The sequence below is a fragment of the Nothobranchius furzeri genome, chromosome 1 (assembly GCF_043380555.1).
Source record: "Nothobranchius furzeri strain GRZ-AD chromosome 1, NfurGRZ-RIMD1, whole genome shotgun sequence".
NCBI lineage: Eukaryota > Metazoa > Chordata > Actinopteri > Cyprinodontiformes > Nothobranchiidae > Nothobranchius > Nothobranchius furzeri.
The window spans coordinates 31,850,029-31,862,528 of NC_091741.1; the positions used below are offsets into that span (position 1 = coordinate 31,850,029).

The 12,500-nt window shown below is 43.5% G+C and overlaps 2 protein-coding genes across 4 annotated transcripts in view; one reads left to right on the forward strand and one right to left on the reverse strand.

Moving 5' to 3' along the window:
- The window catches only part of LOC107387941 (potassium voltage-gated channel subfamily A member 5), a 40,645-nt gene that overhangs the window by 22,027 nt on the left and 6,118 nt on the right, over nt 1–12,500 (forward strand). The gene's annotated exons all lie outside the window — the stretch shown is intronic.
- LOC139070833 (uncharacterized) lies at nt 8,507–11,394 on the reverse strand. The gene has a single exon (XM_070553849.1). The coding sequence runs from the start codon at nt 10,483–10,485 to the stop codon at nt 9,616–9,618; it is 870 nt and encodes a 289-aa protein (XP_070409950.1). The 5' UTR covers nt 10,486–11,394; the 3' UTR covers nt 8,507–9,615.

Here is a 12,500-nt window from a genome sequence, read left to right on the forward strand (position 1 = left end):
CTTTGGAGGGCGATAAATCAGCACAACGAGCAGGCGGGGGGAGATGCACAGCTCAAATAAGCACAGTTCAAAGGAAGAAAATGACATGGTGGGTGTCGAGTGTGTGTGTGTGTGTGTGTGTGTGTGTGTGTGTGTGCGCGCGCGCGCGTGTGTGTGTGTGTGTGTGTATGTGTGTGCACACCCAAAAGACACGATACCAGCTGGACTTAAATGTGGAGTCGTTTACGAAATCCCATACAAACTCTGCAATAAAACATACGTAGGAGAACCCGGACGCCAACTCAACACACGAACAATAGAACACAGAAAGGAGTGTGAGAAAGAAACAAGCCAAAAACACACAAGAGCAGCGAAACAAGAAGCAGAAAGTACAATAAAGAAGTCAGCCGTAACAGATCACTGCACAAGAGAAAACCATGTAATGGACTGGGACAATGCAATGCAATGAAAAATAAGCAGTTCTAGTTTGTCGAAGCTTATTTTTATAAAGCACAAGACTATTTTTCCAGGATAGGTAGGCGTCCTCATGGTGCGTAGAGCGCCATGTTCTCTCCAACTTTCTAGAGTTTTGTTTTAAGCTCGTAAATGAGAATTAAACCAGGGAGCCAACTTCCTGTCCCTAATTACCTTCTTTTTTAAAGAAGACATGTCATGGAGTTTGTCATGGAGACTCATTTGTCTAGAAAACCTCCACCAATAACACGTTTCAGACCACGACCAACCATGGGACAATCTGGTGGTGGCTCTCACTGGCATCCCTAGTCTGCATGGTGTTTTCACCTGCAGTCAGTCTGATTATTTAGGTCACCAAAAAGAATTAGGATCACTACTGATGTTTTCATTCACAGTGCTAGTTGAAGCCATTCACTTACTGTGATTTATGCTAAGCTAAACCGGCTACAGGTGGTCCAAAAAGCTGCTGCTAGGTTTTTACGAACACATAGCCATGTCCTCCCCCACCCCCACCTCCAGTCCTGACACAGCTCCACTGGCTCCCCATCACTTTTTATGTACGTTTTAAGATATTTATGTTTGTTCTGAAGCTTTACATGACCTAGCACCTCCCTGTTTGTCCAACCTGCTCACCCCCTGTGCACCTATGTAAGTTAATATCATCTATCTCCTGCACTCCCCGGATGTGCTGCTACAAATGATGGGATGGACGTGTGTTTGCCACGCTGTCCCCATGCTCTGGACCTCACTGCTTGTTAGAGTCAGACAGGCATCCTCTTCGCCTGTTTTTAAGTCTTGTTAAAAGACCCACCTGACTTGGCTTTCAGACAGTGACTCGTTTTATCATTTTACTGTTTTTACTGTTGTGTTTTATCTTCTGTTCTTATTGTTTTTATCTGCTATTGATGCCTTGTTTAGATCCTTATTGCTTTTATCTTTTTGGTATTCATTGATCCTGCCTGTTCAGCACCTTGGTCAGCTCCCACGCTGAATTTTAAATTGCGCTATAGAAATAAAGTTGGTAAGCTGAAGGAGAACAGCCGGGTCAGGGGAGTGACTGGCCTGCGTTTTTCCACTTATCTTACTCTGGGTAAGATGTCAACAGACAAAACATAATTTTTGGGTGGAACGTGTCTTAAACGGAGGTCAGCTGAAACACTGGTAGAAGGGCTCAAAAGGCTGGACCTGTGGCCTGCTTCTACTGGTCAACAGAACTCTGGAACACGAGAGAACGAAGACAAGAAGACAAAACTGAGACAAGTGATTGAGCCAGAGACAAGCTGACTTGACTCGACTTGAACTTTATTTAAACAGCACCTCACAGACACTTAAACACATAAACTCTACTAAAAATGAATAAAACAACCAAATAAAACATTAAAAATGAGACTAAAAAGCAGCACAGTTAACCACTCCACAGATTTAAAAGCCCGCTCATGAAATTTGGTCTTCAGCTTGGATTTAAAAACTGCCACAGAAGAGGACTGCCAGATGTGTGATGGAAGCTCATCCCATAGTTTTGGAGCAGCCACTGAAAAGGCTCAGTCACCACGAATCTTCAGCCGTGACCATGGACCACGAGCAAGGACAAGTTGAGGATGATTTCTTTTGCAGATCAAAGAGGACATGGGCTGAGGACTCGGAACGTGAGCACAGCAGAAGCGGGTCATGACCGTTTGGGTGGTGAAGGATCTAGACGTCTAGATGAATGCTGTCATGTCCTGTTTTCAGCTCATTAGCTTGGCTGCATGAAGAACTAATGTGGCAGCTGGAAACAGCCCTCCAGCTGTTGCTTGTTGTCACGATGACACCAGCAGGGAGATGGGGTCAAGGTTGGAAAGCAGGCTGCAAACTCAGCTGGTTGTGGTTCTTAAAAGTGTTTACCGTGGAAACAACGGCTGACTGCAGAGTGGGAGCAGAAATACAACACGTGTCTGAGCTGGAGGTTAGCGTGATGCTAGGGTTAGCAGAGCACACACACACACACACACACACACACACACACACACACACACACACACACACGCATGCACACACACACACACACACACACACACACACACACACACACACACACACACACGCATGCACACACACACACACACACACACACACACACACACACACACACACACACGCATGCACACACACACACACACACACACACACACACGTGCATGCACACACACACACTAGCATGTATCATTTTTTGTGGCCCAAAGAAGAATCTTGGTAAGTTACCATCTTATCTATGAATGTTGATGTAAACAGAATGAAAACCTTTGACCTGGGTACCGTAGCTGTGACCTGGATTATCCCTTTACCTTGTTGACGTCATCATCCTGCAGTGATTGTGTAAAACTCCATCATACATTGGTGATCTTCTCAGTCCCTACACCCCCAGCAGGTCCCTGAGGTCCAGTGACCAAAGCCTACTGGTTGTGCAGCACCAGGCTAAAGACATTTCAATTCAGAGTATTTATAAAGCGCCACATCAGGACCAGAGTCGTCTCAAGGACCTGCACACAGTAAACAATACAGGTCAGGTCATTAAGCCAATCAGTAACAAGTTTCCTATATAAGGAACCCACCCTGCTGGAAAAACCAGCTAGACCAGCACCCAAACACAACATATGCTGGTCTGTGTTGGGTTTTCCAGCAGGCTGCATCGAGTCACTGACTAGTGTCAGAGTCTTTACAGCAACCCTCTAGACCAGGGCTGAACAATTAACTGCACATGCATTTAAACTGTGATGTGACAAAAGGAGATTTTCTAATCACAAAGGCTGCGATTTGACCGGCAGCGAGTGGTTAGCACAATGCTAATATACATAGAAAAACCCATAGGGATGCTAATGCTAATATTGCTGATTACATTCTTACAAATCAGGAATTAGGAACGTGCCAAATTATTACATTTGGAGTCTAATAAATAGTAAAAACTGCCATCAATCAAATAAGTACAGACAGATGTTTTAGTAAAGCTAGAAAACTGTAAGGGGCTAACTTCTGAGTTTTGGCTAGCAGCTATGAACGTAACTGAACTACGGAAGATCTACATGGACAAGACGTCAACAACTCTAAACACAAAAGACTTGAATAATCGGGACACACTTCTGTCCTGCTAATAAATGTTCACAGCTGAGGCTAATACCTGCTCTCCTTCAAGGGACGTGCTCCTGGAGGATCACACCTTCAAACACCAATTGTTGTCTTTACTTGTGAGTGTTTATGTAGACAAACAAACATGTAGATAAATATGTAGATACATAAACGTGTTTATATTCAGCACCAGTTACATAGGTTTTTTTATTTGCTTCCGTCAGTTGAAATATGAGAAAAGCCCCTTGAGAAAATAATCGTGAATTAAATCGCAATTAGATTATTTTCCCTAATGTTCAGCCCTAATAAAGGTCAAAGGTGACAGATCATCTGCTGCTGTGGCCCCCAGACTCTGGACCTCTCTCCCCCTGAGCCTCAGATCAGTGGACTCAGTGGTCTCCTTTAAACTCACCTGTTCAGGTTTGGTGGGACCTTCATCACCTCCCTCTCCCGGTTCTGCTCTTTCTACCTTTCCTTATATTTTTAATCACAGTTTATATTTTTTCTCATTTAAAACATATTTAGAATCTTTTTATACCTTTGTTGTTTTTTATTTTTCTGAAGCGCCTGATGACTTTTACCTTGAGGCGCTAAATAAAAGATTGTTTTCTTTCTTCCTTTAAAAATCTCTATGGAGAACAGTTCAGACGTCCAGAAGCGTCAAACCGGGGATCCGTGGCTTAAACCCAATTAACAACTCTCCATCTAGTGACCGGGATGTGTTGTTGTTTTTGCTGAGACATGTCCGTGTCCCGACGTGTAAGTCGAGCATCAGGCATGAATTCTGGGCCTGCGTTAATCTTGGACAGCATTTCTAACAGAAATCAATGGAGGAACATTCTCCTGCCTGCTGGATTTGGAGGTTGCATATGCTGGGATGGATTACACTGATCCAACTTAATGCCCACGGCCTCCAGATCATTCATAACTACAGGCGCTGCTGAGGCCACGGTCGTGGAAATTCCCAGCACCATCTGCCACAGCTGCAAGGATTAACTTCCAGGAAGATGGTGTTGAGGTGGGGGTGGAGGCACAGCCGCCCTGAGCTGCAGAAGCAGAACCCTCCCACTCCCAGCATGCACCTGACTGACATCATACACACTACTTTACAGTTCTTCCAGCATGCGCTCCTGCATTCTCCAGTTAGAAAAGCACACCTGTAACCAGCAAGGGAGGACAATATAGAAAAAAGCTTGTGAATAAAACAATAGCAATAATTATTCAAATCTATATGAAAATGTAGAAAATGCATTTGAAGTGCAGCCATGTTGTGTCTTTACTTGATGATAAAACCTGTTGGCTGCGTTTCCGGACCTGGTTTTTATCCATTCTCTGCTCATTTTGTAAACCACTGATGTCTGTTTTGTCAGACTTGTAAAAATGAAAACATCACCTGAAGTACTGCAACCTTTTGTCAGGACCGCTTCCTCCAACTCTCCGTGATTCAATTCAAGTTTATTTATAAAGCGCCAAATCACGACCAGAGCCGTCTCAAGGACCTTCACATAATAAACATTCCAATTCAGGTCAGTTCATTAAGCCAATCAGAAATAATGTTTCCTATATAAGGAACCCAGCAGGTTGCATCGAGTCACTGACTAGTGTCAGAGTCTTTACAGCAATCCTCATACTAAGCAAGCATGCAGCGACAGTGGAGAGGAAAACTCCCTTTTAACAGGAAGAAACCTCCAGAGGATCCTGGATCAGTATAAGCAGCCATCCTCCACGACTCACTGGGGATGGAGAAGACACACACACACACACACACACACACACACACACACACACACACACACACACACACACACACACACACACACACACGCACGCACGCACGCACGCACGCACGCACGCACGCACGCACGCACGCACGCACGCACGCACGCACGCACACACACACACACACACACACACACACACACACACACACACACATGCACACACACACACACACACACACACACACTCACACACACTCACACACAAACACACACACACACACACACACACACACACACACACACTCACACACAAACACACACACACACACACACACATGCACACACACACACACACACACATGCACACACACACACACACACACCAACTAGTGTTTCTATGGTTACACTGTGATTTGATGGGGCAGCAGTAGCTCAACAAGTTGAGCGGGTTGTCCAGTAAACGGAAGGTTGCAGGTTTGATCCCGGCTCCGGACAAAGAATTCTGCTGTTGTGTCCTTGGGCAAGACACTTACCCTCCTTGCCTGCTGGTGGTGGTCAGACGGTCCAGTGGCGCCAGTGCTCGGCAGCCTCGGCTCTGTCAGTACGCCCCAGGAAAGCTGTGGCTACATCGTAGCTCATCCCCACCAGTGTGTGAATGGATGAATGATACACTGTAGAGCGCTTTGAAGTCCTTACTCTGAGAGGCGCTATACAAGTGCGGGTCATTTATCATTTCTTAGTAAATATTCTATTTGGTGAGAGATAAACTTTATTGTATTTATCCTAGTGGATCTATAATTAAACGGGTAAACTAGTAGTAGCACATCCAACATCAAGGAAAGCAAAAAGTTATTATCAGGAGAGGGAGAATGTTTAAGTGGTTAGCAGCAGTGTGCTAGACGATGGCCCCCTCCATGATGCCACCACAGCTCAGCAGAACATCGTTGTAGCTTCTTCTGGGGAGAAAAACACTTAGAGAGAAAATAAAGTTAACAGCTGAAATAGCAGGAAATAATACAGTTAAAGAGCAGACTGTAGAAAAAAGCAGTAGAGTGTGGAAAGTGGTCAGTGTATCCTCCAGCAGTCTAAGCCTATAGCAGCATAACTACAGAGATAACTCTGGATAATCTATCCTATTTAGATGGAGGCATGTTGGAGGCAGGGCAAGGGAGAGCCGTCTTTACCGACTGTACACTCCACCTCCCTCTACTCCCCCACTTGTCCAGATCTGGGCTAACATCAGATTTTAACCATAGACCCTATCAAATAAAAATGTTTTAAGCCTATTCTTAAATGTAGACAAAGTGTCTGCCTCACGGACTAAAGCTGGGAGCTGGTTCCACAGGAGAGGAGCCTGATAACTAAAAGATCTGCCTCCCATCCTAATTTTAGATATTCTGGGAACCACCAGTAGACCTGCAGTCTGAGAGTGAAGTGCTCGGTTAGGAACGTATGGAACAATCAGGTCACTGATGTATGATGGAGCTTGATTATTAAGAGCTTTATATGTGAGAAGAAGGATCTTAAAATCTATCCTGAATTTAACAGGTAGCCAATGTAGGGAAGCTAAGACAGCAGAGATATGATCTCTCTTTTTAATTCTCATCAGAACTCTAGCTGCAGCATTTTGGACAAGCTGAAGACTTTTAACTACATTCTGTGGACTTCCTGAGAGTAATGAATTACAGTAATCCAGTCTTGATGTAATAAATGCATGAACTAGTTTTTCAGCATCACTCCTGGAAAAGTATGCATCTAATATTAGCAATATTCCTAAGGTGTAAAAAGGAAATCCGACAAACTTGTGAAACCTGGGATTTGAATGACATGTCCTGGTCAAAGATAACACCAAGGTTCCTTACTTTGTTCTCGGAGATTAATGTAATGCCATTCAGGTCAGGTGATTGGCTAAGCAATTTCCTTTTCTGGATTTCTGGTCCAAAGATGAGAACTTCCGTCTTGTCTTGATTTAAAAGCAAAAAGTTTAGAGTCATCCAATGTTTTATATCCTCAAGACAAGCCTGTAATCTACCCAACCGATTAGGTTCATCAGGGTTAATGGATAAATATAACTGAGTATCATCAGCATAACAGTGGAAGTTTATCCCATGCTGTCTAATGATTTTACCAATTGGGAGCATATATATAGTAAAAAGAATTGGTCCAAGCACTGAACCCTGTGGTACTCCACAAGTAACCCTGGAGTATGAAGAAGATTTGTCATGTACATTTACAAAATGAAATCTGTCAGACAGGTAGGATTTAAACCAGCCTAACGCTGTTCCTTTGATCCCTACAACATGTTCAAGTCTTTCTAAAAGAACATTGTGATCAACTGTGTCAAGGCAGCACTGAGATCTAACAAGACTAGAACAGACACAAGATTCTTATCTGAGGCCATGAGAATATCATTTGTAACTCTCACTAATGCAGTTTCAGTGCTGTGATACTCTCTAAAACCAGACTGAAATTCCTCAAACAGAGCATTAGTGTTTAAATGCTCACATACTTGGATGGCCACTATTTTCTCCAGGACTTTGGATAAAAATGGAAGGTTAGATATTGGTCTATAATTCATTGGGTCATCTGGATCCAGAGAAGGCTTCTTAAGTGAAGGTTTGATTACAGCAACCTTAAAATCTTGTGGTACATACCCATTTACTAAGGATAGATTGATTGTATCTAGAATGGGGGCAGTAACCAAAGGAAATGCATCTTTAAATAATTTGGTTGGGATTGGATCCAAAATGCAAGTTGAAGGTTTAGATGAAACTAATATTTTTGATAACTCTGAAAGCTCAACTGGATCAAAACGGTTCAAGCACAGATGAAGTTCTACAGTCACCTCTGATGCTGCCTCACATACTGAGGAAGAAGAAATCGCATTAGGGAGGATGCTAAAGATTTTGTTTCTAATAGAATTAATTTTACTTGTAAAAAATCCCATGAAGTCATTGCTGCTGAGGGCTAAGGGAATAGATGGCTCAGAGCTATGATTCTGTGTAAGTTTAGCAACTGTACTAAAAAGAAATTTAGGATTATGCTTATTCTCCTCAATTAATGCTGAAAAATAAGCAGTTCTAGTTTGTTGAAGCTTATTTTTATAAAGCACAAGATTATTTTTCCAGGATAGGTAGGCCTCCTCATGGTGCGTAGAGCGCCATGTTCTCTCCAATTTCCTAGAGTTTTGTTTTAAGGCTCGTAAATGAGAATTAAACCACTGAGCCAACTTCCTGTCCCTAATTACCTTCTTTTTTAAAGGGGCAACATCATCTAATGCCACACGTAAAAAGGAATTAACATGATGAACTAAGGCATCAATTTGTGTGGGGCTAGAACTGAGAATATTGCCCTCTGCTACGTTCCTCTGAGATGCTGAGGACAGTAAAGATGGAACAGTTGATTTAAAAGACGCAACTGCGTTGTCAGATAGAGACCGACTATAGTGAAATTTACTTTCATGTCTCGAGAACTCAGTTATAAAAAACTCAAAGGTTACCAGAAAGTGGTCAGAGAGGACTGGATTATGTAGAAAGATCGTTATTTCCTCACACTCTATGCCATAAGTCAGCACAAGGTCTAATGTATGATGGCAGGAGTGGGTGGAGCTATGTATTCTTTGAGTAAAACCAATTGAGTCTAGGATATTACTAAAGGCTACATTGAGGCTGTCATTTTCAATGTCCATATGAATGTTGAAATCCCCCACTATAATGACCTTATCAGTATTTAGTACCAAATCAGATTAAAAATCAGAGATCTGATCCAAAAACTCAGAGTAAGGGCCTGGTGGACGATATAAAACTACAAACAAGAGTGGTTTTACAGTTTTGCAATCTGGATTAGGAAAACTAAGAATTAGATGTTTGAACGAACGTAGCTATTAATCTGTAAGAGACTGATTAATAAGTCCGAATGAAAAATGGTTGCTACTCCTCCTCCTCGCCCTGTACTTCGAGCAATATGATGATTTAAATAATTTGAAGGAGTCGACTCGTTTAAGCTAACATAGTCCTCTTGCTGCAGCCAGGATTCTGTGAGAGAGAGCAAAGAGATCTGATTATCACAAATCAAGTCATTAACTAACAAAGTCTTAGAAAAAATGGATCTAATGTTCAACAACCCACATTTAATTTTTCTAGTTTTCTGCTCAGTTGAATTTGTTCTAATATTTATGAGATTTCCATGATTTGCTTTATTAAGCCTGATATTTAATCTGTGTGGTTTTGGCCGTGGGCAAGGACACTGTCTCTATGGGGTAGTGGGTGGGTAACAGTACAGAAGCTGCAGAGGGGTGGGTTAAACTACGACTCTGCTTCCTGGTCTGGACCCTGGGTTGTCATGGAGGACTAATAAAACTGGCCATGTTCCTAGAAAGAAGAGCTGCACCATCCAAAGAGGGATGGATGCCGTCTCTCCGCATCAGACCAGGTTTTCCCCAAAAAGTTTTCCAATTATCAATGTAGCCCACGTTGTTTTCAGGACACCACCTAGACAGCCAGCGGTTGAAGGACAGCATGCGGCTAAACATGTCGTCACTGGTCCGATCAGGCAGGGGGCCAGAGAAAATTACGGAGTCCGACATTGTTTTGGCAAACTTGCACACCGAAGAAACATTAATTTTAGTGACCTCCGATTGGCGTAACCGGGTGTCGTTACCGCCAGCGTGAATAACAATCTTACTGTATTTACGCTTATCCTTAGCCAGCAGTTTCAGATAAGATTTAATGTCGCCCGCTCTGGCCCCAGGTAAACATTTAACTATGGTTGCTGGAGTCTCTAATGCCACGTTTCTGACTATGGAGCTGCCAATGATCAGAGTCGGCTTGTCAGTGGGTGCGTCACTGAGCGGGGAAAATCTATTAGAAACGTGGACGGGTTGGTGGTGGCCCACGGGCTGGGTTCTATGCTTCCTGCGTACCGTCACCCAGCCGGCCTGAGGTCCCGGCTGCTTGTGTTCCACTGGAGGGTCGCTACGGGTTGGTTCTGAGCTAGTTAGCCCCATGCTAGCTAAGTAGCTACGGCTGTTTACGGGCTTTTCAACAGCGCGGAGCCGGGACTCCAATTCCGACACCCTCGCCTCCAAAGCTACAAAAATGCTACATTTATTACACGTACCATTATCGCTAAAGGAGGCAGAGGAGTAACTAAACATCTGACACAGAGAGCAAGAGATAGGAGACGGAGAAGCAGAGACAGAAGTAGCCATAGCCGTGCTGAGGCTAAGCTAACTGGACGAGCAAACTGTTCAGTACCAAATAAACTGCGTGCAAACTCAAATGGTTCCCTAAAAGCTAGGTGGAACAACAGAAAATGTGTGTTTTAGCGTGCTTTTGTGCTACAATAACTCAGAGATATCCTAGTACAGAGAAATTAAATCAGCTTTAGCGAGCCCCAAACACCAAACAGCTACACGGAGTGCAACACTGAAAACAGGAAACAGGAAACGCCTTACCGCCAGGTGCAGCCTAGGCAGTTTCAGTCTAGGTCACACCTTCCTGCATCCAATCAACACAACGTCTCCCTCTCAGTAAAGGTGTAGTGGAAAACATTTGTTAATTATGACCAATAAGAAGTGATATTCCATATAAATACGAAATATTAACCTGATCTTTGAATGTTTCATCAGAAGATTCTCGGGTTCTTTGCTTCTTCAGGGATCATAAACACACTTCGTATTCATTCAGACTGAGTCAGTATGTAGTTTATAAAATGAATTTAATTACTTTCCTACACTAATAATTTATACGTGACAAGATATGAATAATAAGAGGTGGTGTGGAGGATGTGAGGTGTTGTGATGGAAGCTAGGTGTTGTAGCAACCGTTCTGTGTGTCTGAATTTGTTGTTTGTTGTAAACTAGAGAGTTGTTTATTTATAAACCTCATCAGACTCCAGTATGCAGGCGTACGATACCCTGGTATCAGTTGCTCCCGGCGGTCCGGAGGGTTGCGGTCAGAGTGGTGAGGGCACCGGACGTCGAAACCACGATACTCAGAGTTAGTAGCTTCCTCTGAGCTCAGCTTCCCCGGCCATGAGATGCAACCCGGGTCTGCAGGTCAGGTGTCCAAGGTGGATGTCTGAGTAGAAGCAGCTCTGAAAAGAGCTGTTGTGTCATCATCACTCGCAGCGTCTGTCATGATGGCAGGAAGCCTCCTGACCCACATGAAGAATCACACACAGAGAGAAGGTAAGAAACAATAATAAAGTTTATTAAAAGGAGAATAACTGAATTGAGGGCACAGCTCCAAATGGAGCGGGAACAAGGGGGTTAAACCAGGAACTAGAGAAACAGATGATAACTGAGGAAAGGAGAATCTTACGGAGCAGGAACTGGAGATGGATGTGAGGAGGGGGTAGGTCAGGTCTGGTCGAGGGTAGAGAGGGATGAGGCAGGTGAGGTTTGGTTTGACGGGAATCCAGGGCAGGTGGACATCGGCAAGCAGGGTTAGGGTTAGCCCTAACCCTAACGTCGCAGACAGGTTTAGACTTAAGGTCAAAGGAGGTTGGCTCTTTCCTGATCTGGCCGGTTCGAGAGTCAGCTGGAAACTGAATGAATCAGGAAGTAATTCTTGTTTATTAAACTACTTTTTTATGATGTCTGGTCGAGTTTGGCCAATCAGAATGTGACACGTTTCTGAGTTTTTACCAACATCCGTCAGAAAGCCACGCCCTCCTCAGATACAAAGATGTTTTTAACCTTAATGAGTATCTTATGGTGATGTGTATGCGTGTAAACAACGATTAACGTGTTAAATCAAACACACACTCATCTGTGATGTAAATGGATCGTTGTAAGAACAAGATTCATTTTAAATTCATGGATTTAAGCACAGATTATTCAAACATCTGATTTAAACATCTTGTTCATCCATCACATCTGATTATTTAACGTATGAGTTGTAAAGTCACGAAGGATTCGAGTAGGTTCACTTTCTACTCAGACTGAGGAATGCAGCAGCCGGACTTTCACGCAGAGTGCATGACCTTGGGATACTGTTTGGTCCTCGGGTGTGTCACCAAGCACTGAGCAGAACCTTCTGGGTTTGGAGGGCCAGGTAGAAAGGGGATTTATGCTGTAGATGAAAGCTTATACTGTGGTCAGTTGGATGGTGAAAAATAGACCTTTTGTACGTTACAGAGACCAACGACTCATCGGGGTAGAGAGGAGGGGTACCCAGAGTAGTTTCTGCTCATTAAATAACAACAGACGGTTACAGATGA